The 22,252-nt window shown below is 40.6% G+C and overlaps 1 protein-coding gene across 4 annotated transcripts in view; it reads left to right on the top strand.

The window, feature by feature from the left end:
• The window catches only part of cdk6 (cyclin dependent kinase 6), a 261,381-nt gene that overhangs the window by 56,937 nt on the left and 182,192 nt on the right, over positions 1-22,252 (top strand). For all 4 annotated transcript variants that reach the window (XM_080206667.1, XM_080206660.1, XM_080206676.1 and 1 more), the window contains exon 3: positions 9,706-9,841. In XM_080206667.1, coding sequence (XP_080062793.1) covers positions 9,706-9,841 — 136 coding nt within the window. The remainder of the gene's footprint in view (positions 1-9,705; positions 9,842-22,252) is intronic.

Genomic DNA, 22,252 nt, shown 5'->3' on the forward strand with positions numbered 1-22,252 from the left:
AGGGAAGCGGCGATGTGAGAACACCACTACCTGCGAGTTCCCCTCCAAGCCATATGCCATCCAACTTGTAAATAAATCACAGTTCCTTCATTGTCCTTGAGTCAGAATCCTGGGAATTCTTCAACAATAACATTGTGAGTGCATCAGAGGCTCAGTACCATCTTCACCGGGGGTAATAAATGTTGCTGTCATCAGTGATGCCCAAATCTGAAGATTTTTAAAAACCTTTCAGAAAATAGCTCGAGTGGAGCAGGTACTTTGCAGAAATTGATTCCACCTCAAATTTTGCACCTTTCATGCTAAGACTGAATCCATTCCTCCACCTAAAATGGGTCAGAATTTCTAGAATAATAACATTTACTTACCTATATATCCTTTAATACCCTAAACACTCCAATAAAAACATCTTTCTGTGTGCATTCCTTCTGTTAATTCTGACATGTTCAACCTATGTCAACCTTAATTCCCAATTAAGTGAATTTTTATACAGACATATCTGTATCAAGAAACCATAAGTCAGTACACTGTTTAAACATTTTGAATTTGGATAGTATGTCAGCTTCATACCAATTCAAACTGGGGAATTTTGTGGACATTTTGACTTTATCCCTTTGACCTTGCTTCTCCTACAGTACCTGGGTCAAGTGTCACTGCAGCTGCTTTTGTACACTTTTCTGAGCCTCTGTCCATAATAATTGCACTTCTCTGGTCCGATTCTTATGACTTTTTATTATTGTTTTTTGTTTTGATTCATCCCTTGCTTGGCCCGTTGATCCAGCCCACATTCTCTGGTCGCTCTCCCTTTCCGACCGAGCTTCTCCAATGCTGGTCCTCTTGATGCATTGTCCTACTTACTGAGTGGACAGGCTATGCACTACAATCTTACAATGAGGGATCTGTCTGATTAGCGACTCTTTACTTAAGCACTATGCAACATATTCTTAGTGCTTCTCCGTGCAGCCATTGCATTTTCAAGTCTCTGACGCTGTGACTGCATTACAGTTTAACCATGAGGATCTCATGCTGTGTATCACAATGTTCGTCGTGTTGTATCTGTACTTAATCTTGCTCCCACCATGTCACATTGTTATGCTGATATAAGCAACAATCACTAATAAGGATTGTGGGTTCATTTATTTAGACTAGGCACAGGGAACGTTTATGAATTGGTCAAAATTTTGAAGACATCGGCAGCAACTTTTTATCTGTGTGCTTTGCTTAAAAGCAAAGGTGAAGCTAAGACAGGGTTGCATGATACACTTCCCATGCTGCTATCGTTTAAAGGCAACATATTCTGCTTTAGGTTCACAGGAATTTCACTAAATCTATAATGTCTGCAAAATGCTCCAGGCAATGCTCACACGATCAAACCTCTGCATGCGTTCATGCAGAGTTGACAACCATACATAATGCCAATCAGATAAATTTAAACTTCCAGGCATTTTCCCTCCTTTGCCTCATTATTTCTGTATAGCTGTGGATGAACAATCCTCAAATGTAGCGTGGCTCAGAAATTGTGTATTGTCTCTAACCACCTGACAAGCTCAGTGAATTTCAGCTCCAGCACCTGTGGATGTCATGTACACCTTCATTTTTCAGAAACTGCTACATTATGCTGGTAACATGCGACATGGATTTCAAACCTACTGATCTGATAAATGGACGCAAATCAGGCAGAAACTAAAGTAACTGAAAGTAGTTCCATGCAAGTTTTATGCAAAACATGTTTAACTGACCTTTTTTCATTTAGCTATCTTATTCTACTGATCTGTTGCAACTTGATTGGGGGCGATTCTCCCATCCCGCTGCACTGATTTTGTAAGCACAGTGGGCCGGGAGATTCAAATGGCGGTCGATTCACACTGGGTGTAGGGCCCTAAGCGCATCTTTTTTGGTATCAACAGATCCATGCTGAAAATCAGCATAACTGACGTTAGCAAACGTTTATATATCTTTAATTAATTAGTGGGTACGTGGCTAGAATCTCTGCTCCTGCTAGCGTCTCTCCCCACTCTGGCGTGACATCACGCTGGCAGGGATTACAAAAGCTGTATAAAAGTCGGGACCTGGTGTGGCATCATTGAACAGGAATATGGAGGTAGCAGCCTCGGAGTTCAGGGGAGGTTAGAGGCAGGGTATGGAAACTTACTGCCTGCTGTGGGGAGGTCCCTGGAGAACTGGAAGTGCTGCTGGGGGCAGTAGCAGTCAGGGGGGTTGCTGGCTGCCCTCAAGATGTCTGGGGATGGTTGACATTGTAAGCATAGCACATGTACAGGTTTCAGAATGGGATGCACGCTCACCCTTGCAGCCCGAAGAAGTTTGTTCATCATCTTGTGGTATTGCTGTCCAGACTGAGGAGTCCGTGTCCTGGCATTCAGTGCAGATACCACTGCCCCCCATATGATGCTTCCTATCAGACCCCTCCTTGGGCAGCAGCCCTAAGTTGGATACAACAGACATCGCCTCTCTCAACCGCTTCTAGCAAAAGTGCTCTTGGAGCACATTTTCTTCAGGGCCATGTTCCTGACACGATTCACTCCAGTTTTCACGCACATTCGACACTTTGAATTTTTTTCGGAGAATCGCTTGAATAATCTATTTGCATCCATTCAAGACAATGGTGAGCAGAAGAAAACACTCGATTCAAAACCATGTAGTGTTTTTAAAATAACTGCTAACAGTTAAAAGTCACATGTAACTAACAATACTTTTACAGTTAATCTTATGAATCAAATCAGCACATTCAACACTTACAAAAAATGACTGTGGTTAACCTTTGTTATTTATAATTTGATTTTTACCCACTCATTCCAATTCAGGCTGAGCAGTTGTTTTATTATTGGCTTTTACAGTCATTTGGAATGTACAGAAAACCTCTCCACAAACAGCAAATACTGGGGCCATTATGGCTGCAGCCTCTCAATTGACTCCCAGAAACTAATAAGCAGAATGATACCTGGTCTAACTCCTGACCTTAAAGCAACATATCATCCGGTCTACCCTAAGGAATACCATGGAAGATATGCTAGTATGTAAATTATACATCATAGACTAGAATCGTAAGCGCAGAAGAAGCCCTTCAGTCATCGAGTCCTCACCAACACATTAGAAACACCTAAACTTCCACCTAATCCCATCTGCCAGCACTTGGCCCATAGCCCTGAATGTTGTGATGTGCCAAGTGCTCATCCAGATACTTTTTAAAGGATGTGAGGCAACCCGCCTCTACCACCCTCCCACACAGCGCATCCTGGACCATCACCACCCTCCAAAAAAAAGTTTTTCTTCAAATCCACTGCCCCCAAAAACCTCCTGCCCCTCAACCAGATACAAGTGTCATCTATTATTATTTCTGTAGTGTACAAACAGTCACAGGATTGTTACTGTACACTGGCTCTCCAAATGAGCACCATGATAGTGCCATTCCCGTACCTTCTCCCCATTTCCCTGCACATTATGTCTATTCCAATTCTATTCAGTCTCTTGACTGAATCTGCCTCTGCCACACTTCCAGGCCATGCATTCCAGACCTGAGCCACTCATTATGCTTTCTCACAAATTGCATTGATGGACTGATTACTGTCCATGATTTTGAATAAGGAGTCTTCTGCACTCTGCTGCTCAGAGACACCAGTGCCTGGCAAATGCTTCATTTTCAGAGAGGGAGATGAGCCATCAGAGCTATAGTTTATTTTTAACATGCTAACATCAGATGCAAGTTGTGCTGTGAATTGTTTCAGAGGGATTTGCGTAATCTCTTGTTAGGCAAACACCTAACACATTTGTGTGCCTAATACTCAGTAATAATTATACATCTTTAAGCACAGCAGTCATATTACCCACTTGCTATAGGCATTTTAAAAAAAGTCTATTCATTTGTCCGACCAACCTATGTCAGTTGTCACTTTAAGCACTTTTTAAAGTTTTGTTGTTCTGCTTTCCTGCAGGTGGGGGTTACTCTCAACTTGGTGCCTTGCCCATCAGAATTGCAATTTCCAAATTCTGCAGTCAAACAGAGGCAACCTTACCAGGATTAGTTTTTGCTGCCTTTCTCTTTGTATGTTTAGCTTCCATCTTTCATTCTGATGAGTGTGACTTTCTTTGCAATGATGCATTGCACCGTTTACCTTCTTCAGAAAAGGCAAAACCTAATCAAGAACCGAAATAGAGGATAAATCTATTGGATAGGAAAATTTTGTTTAATGCAATGATAGGAAGATACTTAAGGATGTTACAAAGGATGTGATCCATGCTCTCTAAACAAGGCGGGAATGAACACATGACTATGTGTTAGTAACTACATAATAGCAACTATTGCCTAAAGTAGTTTTTTTTTAAATTGATAGCTATCTGGAAATGTGTTTGGATAGTTCAATAATTAGTACAGATTGTGACATGTATAAAGACATAGAAGTTGCAATATGGAAACAGGCCATATGGCCCAGTCAGCCCATGTAAGTATCATATAATGATATAGCAGAGGAGTCCATTTAGCCTGTCTTACTGCTTCTAATTAGTCTCATTTCACAGCATTTTCCAATAGCCTTGAAAATTTTACCTGTCAGGTGTTTATCCAGTTCCTTTTGAAAGTTGTTAGTGAATCTGCTTTCACCGCCCTTTCCAATTCATAATAAATAGCTATGAAGGAAGTTTTCCTTATCTCACCACCAATTCGTTTGTCAGTTTATCTTGTGCATGACCAAATAGTTCTCACAACATTTTCTCACATATTCATTCATTCATTCATTCGCTTTATCTTCTTTCACCGATTTAATCTAGAATGTTGATTGTTGTTTTTACCTCAACCACAAACCCTAGAAGTGAATGCCAGAGTTGTCAACCGTCTATAGATTTTCTCACCCTTTGTCCTTTTGTACTTCGCCTTGATTCAGTGACCTTTTCTCTAGACAACATAACTACTAGCAAAAGTTTTCTATCTCCCCTGCCCCATCCTTTCATTATTTTAAATACTAATGATCAACTACTCCACAGAATGTGAGATTTCTGCAGCCTTGGAGTAGGGAAGCGAGAGTGAATATATATAAATATTTCAACAATTTTGATTTTCTTTGCAGAGTGTGACATTAGTGTCCCTGTAAGAGATTTTTTTAAAAAACATGATCGCTGTAACTCTCTGTCAGTGGCCATGATTTTTCCAAAAGTGCTGAATTGATGAGAAAACTGTTCTAAATCCTGACTGTTCGGTCAGTTCAGCTTCTCACCTGAATCTTCGTCCCCTGTGCACTGAAGAGGTCCCAGTCGGGAATCTCATTAAAAACCTGGGAGGGGGCAGGGAGAGGGGCGAGGCCTATTCGTGCTGGAGTTTGACAGTTCTGGAGATCTGCACATGCGCAGTGGCCCCAAACTGACAACCTCTCCGTTTGTTGGCCAGCCTGGAATCACTGCAGTGCTGCCCCACCAGCACCCCCCTCCCCCAACTGCCCAATCGTGGGCCCCCACAGCAATTCCTAGGCCAGCCCCCTAGCAGTGGTGATTTTCCCCCACAGCCTGCCCCAATCACTTCATCTCAGATCGACCCTGCCCACAGCAGGCCCTACCCCTTGGCAATTCCCGATGCCCTGTGAGAATGGGCACTTTGCCTGGTGGGCAGTGCCAGGTGCACAGGCTGGCATTGCCAGGGTGCCCATGCTGGGGGCACCCCCCCCACCGTCTGACCCCCAGGGAGCACTGATTGCCCCCCTCCCCTTCACTCTGGGAGGGTCTCCTGCTAGTTCCCTGAAAGTGGGGAGCTAGTCTGAACCTGCCAAAATAAAAGGCTCAGTGGGAGATTCAACTGGGACCTGAAATATACACATTTAAAATACATGCAGAAAAGATTTAAATGACTTTCCTGTCTTCCCACTGGTTTCCAGCATAGTCTGACTGGTGTTTGTTTGCCAACTCTGAGCCCGTGCTCAAATCCCTGATCAAGGCCACAGACGCACGTTTCCCACCATGACCTGACAGAAAAGTTGTGGGTTGCAATGGGAGAATTGTGGCCCGTGTTTCTCAGCTCACAGCCTTAAGTGATATAATTGTTGGACAGAGAAAAAACTGTGTGCAGCTCAGAGGACAAATGTTGTTTTTAATTTTGTTTTAGCTGCAATGTTAGGGGCAGTCTTAGAAGCAAGCTGGAAAAGATGTATATTTTTCTCTCTGTTTTTATTTTGAAAGGTCCACCAGTTAGCTGAAAGCACACCTTGTTTGCCATCCTGTAGCGAAGAACCTGTGTTTTGGGAAGTTGATGACTATAAGTTGCTCTGAGTTTTCAAGATCATTTGAAATCAGCTTTCAACCCAGGGAACTGGATTCCAATATCATGTGAGCCTTAGCCTATGCAGTGATAAATCTGTTTAAAGGGTTTTGTTTTTTGGATTTTGGTTTTAATTGGAACACATTAGAGATATTCATTAAGATTATAGATTATTAACCTTATGATGGTTATTTTATTTCTTGTTTGTAATTGATAAAAGTCCCAATTTTATTATCATACATGCTAACTATATTCTTAAATGAACTTTATTTGTTAAAAGTTCCCTAGTGGGCCAATTTGAATTATACCTGAAGTGAAACATCTCATGTTTATCGTAGCCAAAGTCAAGATGCAAAACCTGAGGTTCAGGCAGGCTTCATAAAACACTTTGGAGTTTCTGACTTGAACCATAACAAGGGAAGAATATATTGTGCACAACTTTCCTTCATGCAAATAACTAGGTAGAATAGTACCTTTGGTAAGAATGGATTTTGTGCTGTCTTTGAAGGGGCAAACTTGTTGACCGAAATGCAGGGTGCAGGTAAACAACTTTTCTTGTTCCATACTTTTTTTAACTTTCTTACGTTGACCCCACAATAATTAGGGAAAAAAAACTCTATGTTCAATAACAAAAAAAACTATGTGAGAGTAGTCATTTGGATGCTTGGAATGATATTTTTTAGGATAATTTTGGGTTTTGGGAGGCCTGTAATGTGAGTATTTGCAAAGTCAAGGGTGCTTCAGCCAAATGTTTAATCTGCTAGAAATGCTTATCAGAGATTTGATCACATTATGAATGGCTTTCTAACCATTTAGAATCTTTATTTTATTGTTTCCCTGGTACAGCCCATCTTTAGTCTCAGATCTGAAGCATATAAACTGAAGTATACTAAGCATATCTCACAATCTCTACCCGAGCAACAGGAAAATAAGACCTGCAAAAGGCATTATGTCTCCGTCCTTCTCCTTTATCTAAGTACAAAACCTTTCTATATGCCTGTCTGCTAGATTGCATAGATATTCTCTTTGTTGGCTTTCAATGTTAACACCTTCTAAATTGCAGCTAATCTAACACTCTGCCACATGCATCCTATCGCAACCTAAGTCCTGTTCATCCTCACCTCAGTTCTCACTGACCTAAACACCTCACATTTAGTATCCTTGTTTATATCAATTATGACCTTTTTTGTTTGTTCGTCTGTCTGTCCTTAATTGCTCTTGAGAAGGTGGTGGAGTGATGCCTTACATGAGGAAAAGGTTTCTCATGTTGCAAGTAGTTAGGCTCTGGAATACTGTGTCAGAGACTGTAATTCAGGCAGGTCCAATTGAGGCATTCAAGAGGAAAATAGATTAACTGAAAAGGAAGAATGTGCAGCATTTTGGGGGTGTGGCCCTAGGTGAATTGCTCATTTGGACAGGCAGTTTAACATGACAGGCTGAATGGCTTCCTTCTGAGCTGTAACAATTCTGTGATTTTTGAACTGCTGCAGTCCTGTAGCGTAGGTTTATCTACAGTATTGTTTGGAAGAGAGTCCCAAGGTATTGATCAAGAACAATGAAGGGACAGCGATATATTTCCAAGTCAGGATGATGTGTGAATGGAGGCAAATTTGCAAATGGTAGTATTCCATGTATCTGTTGCCCTTTTCCTAGGTACCTGAGTACCAGTTTGGAAGGTGGTGTCAAAGGAGCCTTGATGATTTGGTGCAATGCAACTTGTAATTGCACACTGTATGCCACTGGTGAAGGGAGTGAAAGCTTAATGTGGTGGATGGGGTGCTGATCACATCAGCTGTTTTGTTCTGAACAGTGTCAAGTTTCTTGAATGTTGAACCTGCCCTCATCCAGACAAGTGAAGAATATTGCATGTCTCTGACCAGTGCCTTGTAGGTGGTAGCCAGATGTTGGAGAGCTGTGAGGTGAGTTACTCTGCAGAATTCCTAGCCTAACCTGCTGTTATAGCCACAATATTTATATATTTATGGTTCAGTTTTGGTCAGTGGTAACCCCTGGATGTTGATTGTGGGGAGTTCAGCGATGATGATGCCATTGAATGTCAGCGGGTGATGGTTGGATCCTTTCTTACTGGAAATGATCATTGCCTGGCAGTGAAGTGACAAGTAACATCCGTAGCACACATTGGTCCAAACCTGAATGTTGTCTACAGGACTATATGCATGGACTACTTCAGTATCTGAGAAGTTGTGAATGCTTTTGAATGTTCTGCATTCATCAGTTAATATCCCCAATATCATCCTTATGTTGGAGGGAAACTCATTGATGAAGCAGCTAAAGATGGTTTCACCTAGGACAGTATCCTGAAAAACTCCTGCAGTGATGCCCTGGTACTGAGATAAATGGCCTCCAACAATTAGAACTATCTTCCTTTGTACTAGGTATGACTCCAAGCAACTTAACTCAGGATTCTTGATTCCACAAATGGAAAATGCTGCCTTGATGTCAAAGGTAGTCACTTTCAGCTCTGTCCAGTTGTTTTGTCTTTGTTTTGACCAAGGCTGTAATGAGTTCTGGAGCCAAGGGGCTCTGGCAAAATCAAATCTGAGTGTGGGAGAGCAGGTTATTGCTGAGTAAGTTTCACTTCATCACTATGTTGCTTGCACATTCCATCATTTTGCTGATGATTGAGAGTATACCAATGGGGCAATGATTGGGCTGGATTGGATTCATCCTACTTTTTGAGAACAGGATAATCCATGGCATTTTCCACATTGTTCAGTAAATGCTAACGTTGTACTATAGTGGAACAACTTGGCTAGGAGTATAGCTGCTTCTGGAGCATCAATCTTCAGTACAACAGCCAAGATGTTATCGGGGCTTATAACCTTTGCTGTATTCTGTGCATTTAGCCATTTCATGAAGTTAATTGAATTGGTTGAAGACTGGCACCTGAGATGCTGGGGACCACAGGAGAAGACAAATGTGGATCATCCACTCAGCAATTCTCAAAGGAAAATGGATAAATATTAACAGCATGGAAAAGGGTAGGACTATAGGATTAAGTGACTAGCTCTTCCATAAAACTTGTAAGCATGGAAAACCAAATGGCCTCTTTACTTTAAAATCCTACGATTTCATGCTGTTAAAATATTAATGTAAATGTATTATGTGAGTAAAGTTGGGAATAATCAGGCCTACAATTGTAGAAGAAACAGGGTGTACTTACACATCACATGGATGTACCAGTTTAAGCTCTGCACCTTCTTGAGGGCAATTAAGAATGAGTAATAAATGCTGGCCTTGCCACTTATACCCATATCCAAAGAATTAATCAAATAAAAAGTTTGCAATTGTAAGTGTAGTTGGGAATTATTGGGCCTGCAATTGTATATTGTGTTTAATGTTATCAGAAGTGCCTAATGGTGAATCGTTTTGATCTGTGAAGCTACCTTCCAACTTCCCCACCTTTTTACTTTTTTTTATTTTGTTCTTAGGTTGTTTGATGTATGCACTGTGTCTCGAACAGACCGAGAGACAAAATTGACTCTTGTTTTTGAACATGTTGATCAAGATTTGACTACCTATTTGGAAAAAGCCCCAGCGCCAGGAGTGCCTGCAGAAACAATTAAGGTATAAAGAATGATTTTTCATACAAATATTTTCTATTTTAGATCATTCAAAACAAATGCTATCTGAAAATTTGGCAGCAAGATTTGATACATTTACTCTGATAATGTAAATTTCTTTCACATTAAGAGAGTTAATTTGACTTGGACAATAATGTATAGTCTGCAGTAATTGATCAGTTACCTGTTTTAACAAGCACAGGATCCATTATCTTCCACTTCACTATCACTCACATTCAAAATGAATCCTAAGAACAGAAAGAGTAATTTTTAAGTTCAAAGTGAGCATGTGTAGATTCCTTCTGGCATTGCACACAGTGAATTTAAGGATACGCTGCTTTGCAACAAAGGATGTTCAAGTCACATGGAAGATAATATTCTGTCCTTTGTTTGAATTCCTTCCCTTTCCCCTCCATTTCATATCTACATTTCTATCCTCATTCTGTTATTCATCATTTCCCATGCACTTCCCCAACCCCAATTGGGCCCTCTAAGTCTGCTTAGCCAAACATGATGGTTGGTATTTACTTTCTGTATGCAATGAGATGGACTAATCATGGTATGATTGGAGCTTAGAAGGAGGCCATTTGACACATTGGATCTTTGCTGGCCCTCTGCAAGTGCAACTTTCCTAGTCCACTTCTCTGTCCTGCAAATATTTTCTTTTCAGATAATTATCCAGTTCCCTTTTGAAGGCCCTAATGGAATTTGCTTCCAACATATACTGAGATAGCGCGTTCTGAATTATACTTAACTGCATGAAAAGGTTTTTCTTCATATTGCCATTATGTTTTTTTTGTCAATCACCTGCAATCAGCGCTTCCCCTTCTTGATCCTTCTACGAACGAGAACAGTTTCTCCCTATTTACTCTGTGCAGACCCCTCATGATTTTGAATACTTCAGTTACATCTTTTTTGAAACTTCTCCAAGGAGAACAGTGCCAGCTTCTCTGATCGATCAATGTAACTGATTCCGGGGCTGGTGAACTTCATTCGCGTGAATCCTTTCTGCGCCCTCTCCAATATTTTCACGCCATGTAAAATGTGGTGCCTTGAACTGGATGTAATACTCCAGTTGATGCTGAACCAGTGTTTTGTGCAGGTTTATCATAACCTCCAAGTTTTGTACCCTCTGCTCCAATTTATAAAACACAGTATCCCATTTGTATTATTATCAGCTTTCTCAATCTGTCCAGTTACCTTCAATGATTTGTGCAGATATACACCTAGGTCCCTCTGCTCCTGCACCCACTTTAGAATCATATCCTTTCTTCTCTATTAACTTTCTTTGTTCTTCCTACTTAAATGAATCACTTCATACTTTTCTGCATTAAATTTCAACTGCCACTTGACATATAGAGATATGTATGAATCTCCCCTATGGTCAGAGGACATGCAACAGATGAGCGGGTGCTTTACTATATTGGGGTGCCCAAGACTATCGGCAATGCTGGTAATGTTTCCTCACTAATAGGCAGAATTTTCTATGCACCATTTCCCCCATGGCTTTGCTGTTCCTTATCTCCTCCAGCCCATAGCCTTTGAGATATCTGTATTCCTTGAATTCTGGCCTCTTGAGCATTCCTGATTTCAGTCCTCCACCATTGCTGGCCATGCCTTTGGTCCTCCATGTCCTTAACTAGGAAAGGATTTTGTCCTTAAACTTCTGCTTCTCCCTACTTCCCCTTGTTTTGTAATACACTCCTGAAAGCCCATCTCTTCAATCAAGATTTTAGTCATGCGCCATAACCTTCTTGAATGGCTTTACGTTGTTGATTTTAAGTGCCTCGTGTCATTTTACTACTTTAAAAGTGCTACATAAATGCATGTAGTAGTTAGCATTGACATCCAGAACAAGTTGAATTAGACCTTGGCTGTTTGAGAGTGAACTCGGAAAACATTATTTCTTCACAAGGTAATTTGGCACATTCCTGTAAGGATAAAGGATAAGTATGGCAAGTTTTGGGAACCTTGGATAGCAAGAGATATTGTGAGCTTAGTCAAAGAGAAAAAGGAAGCATTTGTCAAAGCTAGGAGGCTGAGAACACACGAAGCAAATGTGAAATACAAGGAAAGTAGGAAGAAACTTAAGCAAGAAGTAAGAAGAGCTGAAAGGGTCCATGAAAAAGCATTGGCTAGCAGGATTAAGGAAAATCTCAAGGTTTTTTACACATATATAAAGAGCAAGAGAGTAGCCAGGGAGAGGGTTGTCCCACTCAAGGACAAGGGAGGGAATCTATGTGTGGAACCAGAGGAAATGGGTGTGGTATTAAATGAGTACTTTGCGTCAGTATTCACCAAAGAGAAGGACTTGATGGATGATGAGTCTGGGAGAGGATGTGTAGATAGTTTAAGTCATGTTGAGATCAAAAAGGAGGAGGTATTGGGGTTCTTGAGAAACATCAAGGTAGACAAGTCTCCAGGGCCTAAGGGGATATACCCCAGAATACTGAGAGAGGCAAGAGAGGAAATTGCTGGGGCTTGAAAGAAATCTTTGTATCCTCACTGGCTACAGGGGAGGTCCCAGAGGATTGGAGAATAGTCAATGTTGTTCCTCTGTTTAAGAAGGGTAGCAAGAATAATCCAGGTAATTACAAGCTGGTAAGCTTTACATCGGTGGCAGGGAAATTATTAGAGAGGATTCTTTGATACAGGCTTTATTCCCACTTAGAAATAAGTGGACGTATTTGTGAGAGGCAACATAGTTTTGTGAAGGGGAGGTTGTGTCTGATTGAGTTTTTTGAGGAAAAAGTCACTATCGTATCCGCTTCCACTACCTCCCCCGGCAACGAGTTCCACACACCCACCACTCTGTGTGAAAAATCTGTCTTGCACATCTCTCTTAAAACTTGCCCCTTGCACCTTAAACCTATGCCCCCTATTTAATTGACTCTTCCACCCTGGGAAAAAGCTTCTGACTATCCACTCTGTCCATGCGTCTCATAATCTTGTAGACTTCTATCAGGTCTCCCCTCAACCTCCGTCACTCCAGTGAGAACAAACCAAGTTTCTCCAACCTCTCCTCATAGCTAATGCCCTCCATACCAGGCAACATCCTGGTAAATCTTTTCTGTACCCTCTCCAAAGCCTCCACATCCTTCTGGTAGTGTGGTGACCAGAATTGAACATCGAGTAATGAATCCAGAAATGCCAGTGTTTATGTAATGTTGTTCATTTGCCATATGGAGTCCATCATCTTTTCTTTATATCGGCAGAGAGTATTGACTTTGAACTTCTCTGTTGCCTGTGTCGTTTACAGATGACTGAACAAAATTTGAAGGGAGAAAAAGAGCTGAAGCCATCACAAGTGATACATTTAAATCCAAAATGTTCTGATTAAAAACTTACAGGCTTAATTTTGATTTACAGGGACACAGATCTTCTCTTAAATGATTTCACATTTTAACCCAAATTCAGCAAAAAAAACCTCTTAAATGAAAGTACCTGTTAATAAACAAGTATGCAGCGCTGATTTTACAACACGAGGAGCAATATTCAACATGAGGCATTGCAAATGCACAACTCCAAATTTTCAAACGATCAATATTAATGAGAAACATGAAATAGGAGCTGGAGTTCTTTTACGCTTATTGAGCCTGCCCCCTCCATTCTTTATAGTCATAGGTGATTTTCTACTTCCAGTCTCACTTCCTGCACTATCCTCACATCTGGTAATTGCCTTTGTACACCAAAAATTGCCTGCCTGTCTTCAATATATTCAACAATTGAACATCCACATCTCTTTAGAGTAGACTTTGACAGCACCTTCCAAACCTACGATGACTAAATCCCTCAATTGCCCCCAAATTAGTCTTCCCTCAATGTGGAATGCCATAAGCATATACAAGGGTCATGGGTGGAGGGGGGATTCATTATGTTAAAATGGCAGCGCAGGCTCGTTGGGCCGAAGGGCCTGTTTCCCAGGCTGTTTTGTTCTTTGTTCTTTAATCTTGAAGGATGCAATCGGACACCACCACCACCTGCAAGCTCTTCTGCAAGCCACACACCATCCTGATTTTGAACTCGGGATGTGAGCCCCTCGTAAGTATCTCATCTCTGCTGTGCTCTTGTAACCATAATGCTGATATTGCTGTCTCAGTTAACCTTCTAGTCAGTGGTGACCCTAGAGTTAAAAGATAGGGGATACAGCAATGGTGATACATTTGAAGGTCAAGGGTAGGTAGGTAGGCCTTTTCTTTCTGAAGATGGCACTTATGTGATGCATATCCCTCCCATGATCATGATCCAGGCATCAAAATCAGACATCACATGGACAGGAAGCTGCTCAGCCTGAGACCAAGGTAAAGACCAAGATCTCTAATACCACACTTCGTGATTTCCTACTGGCTGATGACAGTACACTGCCTGCTAGTTCAGAACTGGATGGGCAATGTAACATGGTCTTGTTCCCAAATGCAAGCAACAACTTCAGCCTTATGATCAGCACAAAGAAAATTGAAATAATGCACCAACCTACTCCAGGAAACCGTATTGCGTGCATATGGTTGCAGCCCATGATCAGAACCTATCACCAATGGATAAGTTTACTTTTCTCAACAACACACACTCTCTTGAGCTATTCGTGATGTGATATGTGCAGGAATTGCCAAAGCAAGTGCAGTTTTCAGCAGATTGCAGACATCTATCTGGAAGTGAAGAGGAGCAATTCTGCTTAACAAATTGGAAATCTATGTTGCAATAGACCTGACCATTGTGTTTTACACAAGATTTGGCTGTGTATCAGTGTCATGTCAAGAAGCTGAATCACTTTCCTTTGAGCTACCTTCAGAAGCTTCAGCTAGAAGGACAAAAAAGCGGACTTGTGGGTACAAACTTGAGAGTCACCTTTGAATTGAGCAACCAGTGCTTGACATTTGTTCACCAAAATGAACCTTCTATGGAGAGTTTAGGTCTGAATTGTGCTCTTCGTGGTCAAAAGAAGCACTATAAGGACACTTTGAAGGCTTTGATTTCTGAGAGAAGGTCACCCAAAATCACTGCACCTGGTCCAGCCAACTAAAAAATGCCATGCTCCTTTGAAAGCAAGTGCTTGTCAAAGACTGAGAGAAAATGCAAAGAGAGGAAATCCCAAGCCAGCAACTTTTCCAAAACTTAAATATCTGCAGTATCCTGTCCTATTTGCAGCAGAACCTTCTGGTCACAGCTCAGCCTTAGCAATCCCCTACATACCCACCAGAACCCTAACACATGGTCATCTTTGCCTCGAAGGACGAACAAGTGGTATCCGCCAGCTAAATTGTAAATTGGCATGGGGCAACTTTATTATCATAGGAGTTCTGAATGTAACAACACATTGTAGTTGCCAGCTAACAGCCCTACTTCTAACCTTATGATTGGAAGAAAGGTCATTGATGAGACAGGATGGTTTCCTGAGGCTGTAATATCTGGATGTGACAGCCACAAGCATCTTTCTTTGTAACAGGTATGACTTCAAGCAATTGAAGGTTTTCCACTTACACCCCAGTTGATCCAAATTTTTGCAAGGAGTACCTGGTGCTGGTCTCGGTCAAAACATTCTTGATATCACCTGCAGTCTAAAGTGTAGCTGGTTTTTAACCTCTTAAATTAATATTTTCAACTTTCTTGATTTGCTTAAGCTAAAGAGTTTAGGGATAATTTTACAAAATCTGATGACAAAAAAAAATCTCAGGGAGCACAGATTGAATTTCAGATTGTTTTCTTTGTTGGTGAGTCAGTGTTCCATGAGCAAAATTGACTCTTCATTCTACTTATTAAGTCTATAACTTGTCCTAAAATGAATCTTGGCTTGATAAGCACAACGAACAGAAAATAATGCATTTTTATATTTGACTGCAGACAAAACATGCAGTGAATGTTCCAAATTAAGAACATCTTTAATCAACCAGCAATATTATTTAATGGAAGTACTCAGTCATGTATTTTAAACAGGTTAATCTCTCCATGAAAGTTAACCATATGTCCATAACATATAAAACATAACTATGATCCAATAAGTCATTACCTTTCTTTGGTCTACAGCTACTTCCAAGTTATATCTTACTATGCTTTGACTATGAAAGGCTCATGATACACCTGCTTCTCCCTCAGAAAAGCCAGCTTGTGGTAATCAATTTTTTTGTTGTCAGAAAATATAAAAGGCAAGTTTGATGATAGCAAAGGTTAAATGAAAACGAACCTACATCAAGAAAGGATGACTGTAGGGGCTAATAGGTGAAATTATCTGTTTTAAATCATCAACTGCTGTTTTTCTTGCTTCAGGGCTATGTGACAACATGTTTCTGTCTGAACAGACAGATTTCTTGTCTTCATGATAATGCTTTAATGAAGCATAAGGAAAGATAACAAAATGACATAAAATAGACGACATCTGCTGTGATTAGAGGCCGGCCAAAGAAAACAATATTGCTTTGAGCAAAGCTTTTTCAAACCAGCAAATGCCCCTTCATTTTGTCGTGTAGCTTTTTTGTTGTCTTCATTATGCACTTCTAAATGTAAGATCAGCCCTCGCTTTGTACAGTGCACCACCTTTATTTTCACTGTGTATCAAGATAAATATTCGTAACCTCATTTCAACTTTCCAGTCACTTCCTAACAATTTGCAGAATGAAGTAATAGGTCTTTTGGATCTTTCAATGTGGGGTCTTGGCAGGGCATCTAAACAGGCCTTTTGCAACCAGTGTCAAAGCCATTTAAAAAGAATTGGCAGTACAGCGTCCCCATTAATTTCTGCATGTCACATGCTGTCATGCAAGTTACACCAGAGGAAGTGACCGTTAAAAAGTATGGTTACTGCACTTAGACCACCCCCCCGCCCCCCCAGACGTTCGCCCTTGGGTTAAACAAGTGGATACAATTAACTGCTATCTGCAAACAGCTGCAGGAAAAAAAAAGGTCTGTTGCAGGGGCCTCAGTACAAGGCTGAAATTTAAATGCATCTGGTCTATGAGCAACAGTTTTTAGGATATGAGCTATTCAATTGTTTAACCCTTAAGGCCAGGACAAAAAAAAATTGCTACTCGGACTCTTCTCATCCTAATGATCATTTTCTTTTCGTGATTGTACCCTCTTAGAGGAACAATTCCTTATAAAATAATCCAGATAAGGTGCAGTTTTGTTTGTTGGCAAACCAATAAAAAGCATTAATTTGCTCACTGGTGAACTAATGTAAAGATTTACAATGATGTTTTCTCACAATAAAAATTGTGGATTTTGCATCAAGAATGAGTACTTAAGCTCAAAATGAAACGAAACAAAGCAGGAGACAGCATCTCACAAGTCTACTAAATTTCTGTATAGAATTAAAATTAGCTTTATTTTATCTTTGCATCTTTTAATGAAAAAGATTGTTGGTGGGGAAAATAATGTTTCAGTAAGAAATACTAATTTGATTTGCAGAATGCTTCATAAAATGTTCTTCAAAAATAAGTGCGTGCATTTCAAGGAATCTGGGTTTCACTGGCAAAGTCAGCATATGCCATCTAATTGCCTTTGAGAAAATGGTGGTGAGCTGCCTTCTTGAACTGCTGCAATCCATATGGTGTTAGGGAGGGAGTTCCAGAATTTTGACTTAGTGACAGTGAACGAACGGCAATATATTTCCAAGTCAGGATGGTGAATGGCTTGGAGGGGAACTTCCACATTGTGGTGTTCCCAGATATCTGCTATCGTTGTCCTTCGAGATAGTAGCGGTCGTGGGTTTGGAAGGTGCTGTCTGAGAAGCCTTATGAATTCTTGCAGTATACCACATAGATGGTAAAGACTACTGCCACAGTGTGTTGGTGGTGGAAGAGTGAATGCTTGTTTAAGAGGTGTCAGTCAAGCAGACTGCTTTGTCCTAGATGGTATCATGCTTTTTGAGTGTTGTTGGAGCTGTATTCATCTAGGCAACTCGAGGGTATTTTATCACATTCCTGACTTGTGTTTATAGATGTGGACAGGCTTTGGAGACTCGGGAGATGTGTTATTCACGCTGGATTCCTAGCTTCTGATCTGTTCTTGTAGCTACAGTATTCATATGGCTAATCCAGTTTAGTGTCTAGTCAAATGTAACCACAGGATGTTGGTTGATGGGGGATTCAGTGATGGTAATGTAATGGGGTGGTGGTTAGATTTTCTCTTGTTGGAGACAATCATTGCCGAGCAATGTGACTATTACTTGCCACTTGTCAGCCTAAGCCTGGATATTGTCTAGATCTTGCTGCATTTGGACACTGACTGCTTCATTATCTGAGGAATCCTAATGTTGCTAAACATTGTGCTATCATTGGTAAACATCCCCACGTCTGACCTTTATGATGGAGGGAAGGTCATTGATTGGGCCTAGGACACTACCCTGAGGAATTTCTGCAACAATGTTCTGGAGCTGAGATGATTGACCTCTCAACAGAAACAGCCATCTTTCTATCTTCCTTTATGCTAGATGTGCTTCCAACCAGCAGAAAATTTTCCCCCAGATCTCTGACTGTTGTTTTGCTGGAGCCCCTTGATGTCATGCCCAGTTGAATGTTGCCTTGATATCAAAGACAGTCACCCTCACCTCACCTTACTTTTGGAGTTCAGCTCTTTGTCTTAAACCAGGCTGTAATGAGATAAGGAACTGAGTAACCCTGGCAGAATGCAAACTGAGTGTCAGTGAGCAGCTTATTGATAAACAAGTGCTGCTTGTTAATACTTATGTTGATGACCCCTTCTAAGACTTTACTGATGATTGAGAGTACGCTAATGGGGTAGTAACTGGCCAGATTCAATCTCTCCTGCTATAGGACATACCTGGAGAATTTTCCACATTGTTGGATAGATGCCAGTGTTCTGGCTGTACTGAAACAGCATGGCTAGGGTTGCGGCAAATGCTGGAGCACAAGTTGGTTGTGTTGCTGAAATATTGTCAAGGTCCATGGTTTTTGCAATATTCAGTGCCTTAAACCATTTCTTGATATCACATGGAGTGATTTGAGTTGGCTGGAGAATGACATCTCTGCTGCTGCAGATCTCCGGAAAAGGCTGAGATGGATTATCCATTTGGCATTTCTGGTTGAAGATTGTTAGAATGCTTCAACCTTATCTTTGGCTCCTCCATCATTGGAAATGGGGATATTTGTGGAACCTCCTCTTCCAGTGAGTTTAATTATGCACCACTATCTACGATGTGGCAGGACTGCAGAATTAAATCTGATTCATTGGTTGTGGAATCACTTAGCACTACCACTTGCTTCTTATCATGTTTGGCATGCAAGTAGTCCTGTGTTACAGCTTCAGTGGGTTGATACTTCATTTTCCAAATATGCCTGATATTGCTTCTGATATGCCCTCCTTCATTTTGAAGATTGTCTTTGGATTTCATTAAATTTGTTAATTTTATATAAACACTGTTTTGCTAATATTCTACCCAGGAACAGTGACAGAAATACAAATGGTGATGGGGCAACTACTGCTGACCAGTAAAATACTTGTGCTGCAAAATTTGTCACATAACGATCGTTAAACATGTTAATGGCTGGTTCACTTTTCAGTTAGATACAATGTAGTTTTTTTATACACAACACCTCAGAAATGAAATTTTTCACACTCTTTGAAATATTTGCTTTTCAACAGCTATATTGTATATTTATCTTTACAGCTTCACTCCATGTGCAATACAAGACCAGCCAAACTAACATGAATAGTGTTCAGCCTTAGGTAATTGGATTTGCACTAAATGTCGTTTAATGGGTCTGAAACTAACTATTTTAAAGTTTATAACTTAAGTTCCTCAGTAATCTAATGAAGGTCTCTTGACATTTTGATGTTGGTTGGCAAATATGTGCCAATGGGACATGGCTTTTCCCCAATCTGTGTATAGACTGAGCCATCTTCTTGGAATCTGAAGGTAAAATTACTCTTCTGAAGGTCAATTGTTCCAAGATTACATGCTGATGATGATGAGTTAGACATATCCCACAGTACTCCATCATACTGTTGATGGTTAGCCAGCTTGGTTCATGATGAGGAACTGGGAAGATAACATGTCTCGCTGAGAGTCTCAATTTTTCCCACTTCTGCCCTGAACTGTAGAGTGGTTCCGGCAGGAGAAATCTTAGCCTAGGTGCACTGTAGTGATAGGCTGAGTGTTTTTAGCTGGATAGACTCCAGCAGTACCTCTGCTTGCTCTTGGTAGTTCCCACCCTTTGCTGTGCTAATCTTTGGTAACCAAACTGGATTCAGGTAACCAGGTAGTGCATCCTCAATGAAAGAACATGTATTCATTGACAATAAATGGAAACTCTACCTGTGTGGATTCCTTGGTTGTTTGACTTGAGCACTCTTAACCAGAGCAGTGGGATTCTTCAGGTCAGAGATCTCCTCACTTAAAAAGAACACTAGAGCCAATAGTGTTTTTCAGTGTCACAAACTCATACAATTCTATGACGAGACATCTTTATCAAAAGTAATCATAGCTTTCCAGAGAATCTGAACAAAGCAACTCAGATGAGATAAATCTGCAGTAAGCATACGGACTTCTGTGACGTGGTAGAATAACTAATTTTGCAGAACAGTAAGAACAAAATTCTGTCTGAAGGTTGATACTGATGAGTAACATTTGACAGACTCCATAGTCGTGTAAAAAAAATGTTAAATATACATTACACTGACCCAGTATTAGCCCCAGTACGATTTCCTTCCTCTCCTCTTCTCTCCAACATCTGCAACCTTCCTGAGCTGCATAAGAATAAAAATTTAGATTAATGTTCTGCTGCTGTAAATGAAGGGTTTTACTGCTGGCAAATGGAAAATGTTCATATTTTCATCACTTCCACTGCCAACATCAAGCTTTCTAAACAGGGCCTTCATACTGTATTTGCTCTATATATGTCAAATACAGCATGAAGGCTCTGTTACTATGTCCGCAGTCTACATTCATGGGCTGAGTTTTACGTAGAGACGTATTCTCCCCCCCTCCTGATGGAAAAGTTAGTCTTGATCCTGCTGACTCAGAATCCAGCTATCCTAAAGTGATAATGCACTGGGAGCAGCCTTGATTGATTCAAAGTGGGGTGGGATTTAGAGGCGGGCATGGTTGGGGATCTTGGGAAGTGACTTGAATGGATACGGGACCCTCTCAATGGAGGTACTTCCCCCTTTGTGCCGACAGAAACTCACACAGTGAAAACTGCTGGGCTGCTCATTTCCTTCAGTCTTTCCCTGCCATTTGGAAAATCGCAACAGAAGAGGTAAGAGGCCATTAATTGGCCATTTAAGAGCTTCAGTAGGCCCAAGGGCAGGGGGGGAAGTGGACTGATGCCTTTTCCACCCAGCATAACTGGGAGATGAGTGGGGAGTAGGTGAGAAAGCAGTGAGAAGTCTCCCATTTTATTTTACAAGCCCTTTCTGAGTATGTTGAAAAGGGAGAATTCAGATTGGCACTTGTGCTACAAAATCCTTGATTTGGAGAAAGGAAAATAACAGAATTATTCATATTAGATAATGGCAGTTTAAAACAAATTGGTGTTGCAAGTACTTAATATGAATATATATCAAGAGGATACTCAATCTCCATGTGTCTTTTCTTGAATCTGAGAAAAGTTCTACCTCTAAGCACCCAGGGATTACACCATTTTGCCATTTATATTTCCCCTGCCAGCATCTCTTCAGTGTCTTGAGTGACATTCCCCAATTATAGCTGAATTATGGCCACTTTTTCCAGTGGGCTTGGAGCCAAGGAGAACTGGAATGACTCAACCAAAAACTTTTATTTGGGACTGTTGAACAGCTGTTGGAAAAAAAAGCTGGCATCTCAATTTTTATAAATTAAATTCAAATGCATTTCCTGTAAGACCATCTATGAATCTCATATTAACAATCCAGTACAGCAAAAAAAACTTGATGAATGTAGCATATAGGTTAAATATGTTACTATTCTGGTACGATATGTGAAAAAACATGCAGCTTATCGGTTGCTTTGACTACATGTAATGTTTACAGTGCACTGGAAATACTCTATGTAGCACGCCAATGGATTGAAATCATACAGTCCAGTATTAACAAACATATGAAATACCTCTGTATTATCAAAATATTTATTTTCAAAGGGCTAATGCCTTTATTAATGTTGAAAACATTTCATACATGTTCATCATTAATATTGTACTTGTAAAGGATAATTTCAGTCCACAGGAATGTTAAGCAAACATATCATTGAAAGTTGCCAGGTTACATTTGTATGACAGTGTTAACGTTTTTATTTAAAGTTTTATTTATTAGTGTCATAAGTAGGCTTACATTAATACTGCAATGAAGTTGCTGTGAAAAATCCTGTGGTCACCACACTCTGGCGCTTGTTCAGATGCACTGAGAGAGAATTTAGCATAGCCAATGCACCTAACCAGCACGTCTTTCAGACTGTGGGAAGAAAGCGGAGCACCCGGAGAAACCCACA

This window comes from Carcharhinus amblyrhynchos, chromosome 2, assembly GCF_965287045.1.
Source record: "Carcharhinus amblyrhynchos chromosome 2, sCarAmb.v2.hapA, whole genome shotgun sequence".
In the NCBI taxonomy this organism is placed as follows: domain Eukaryota; kingdom Metazoa; phylum Chordata; class Chondrichthyes; order Carcharhiniformes; family Carcharhinidae; genus Carcharhinus; species Carcharhinus amblyrhynchos.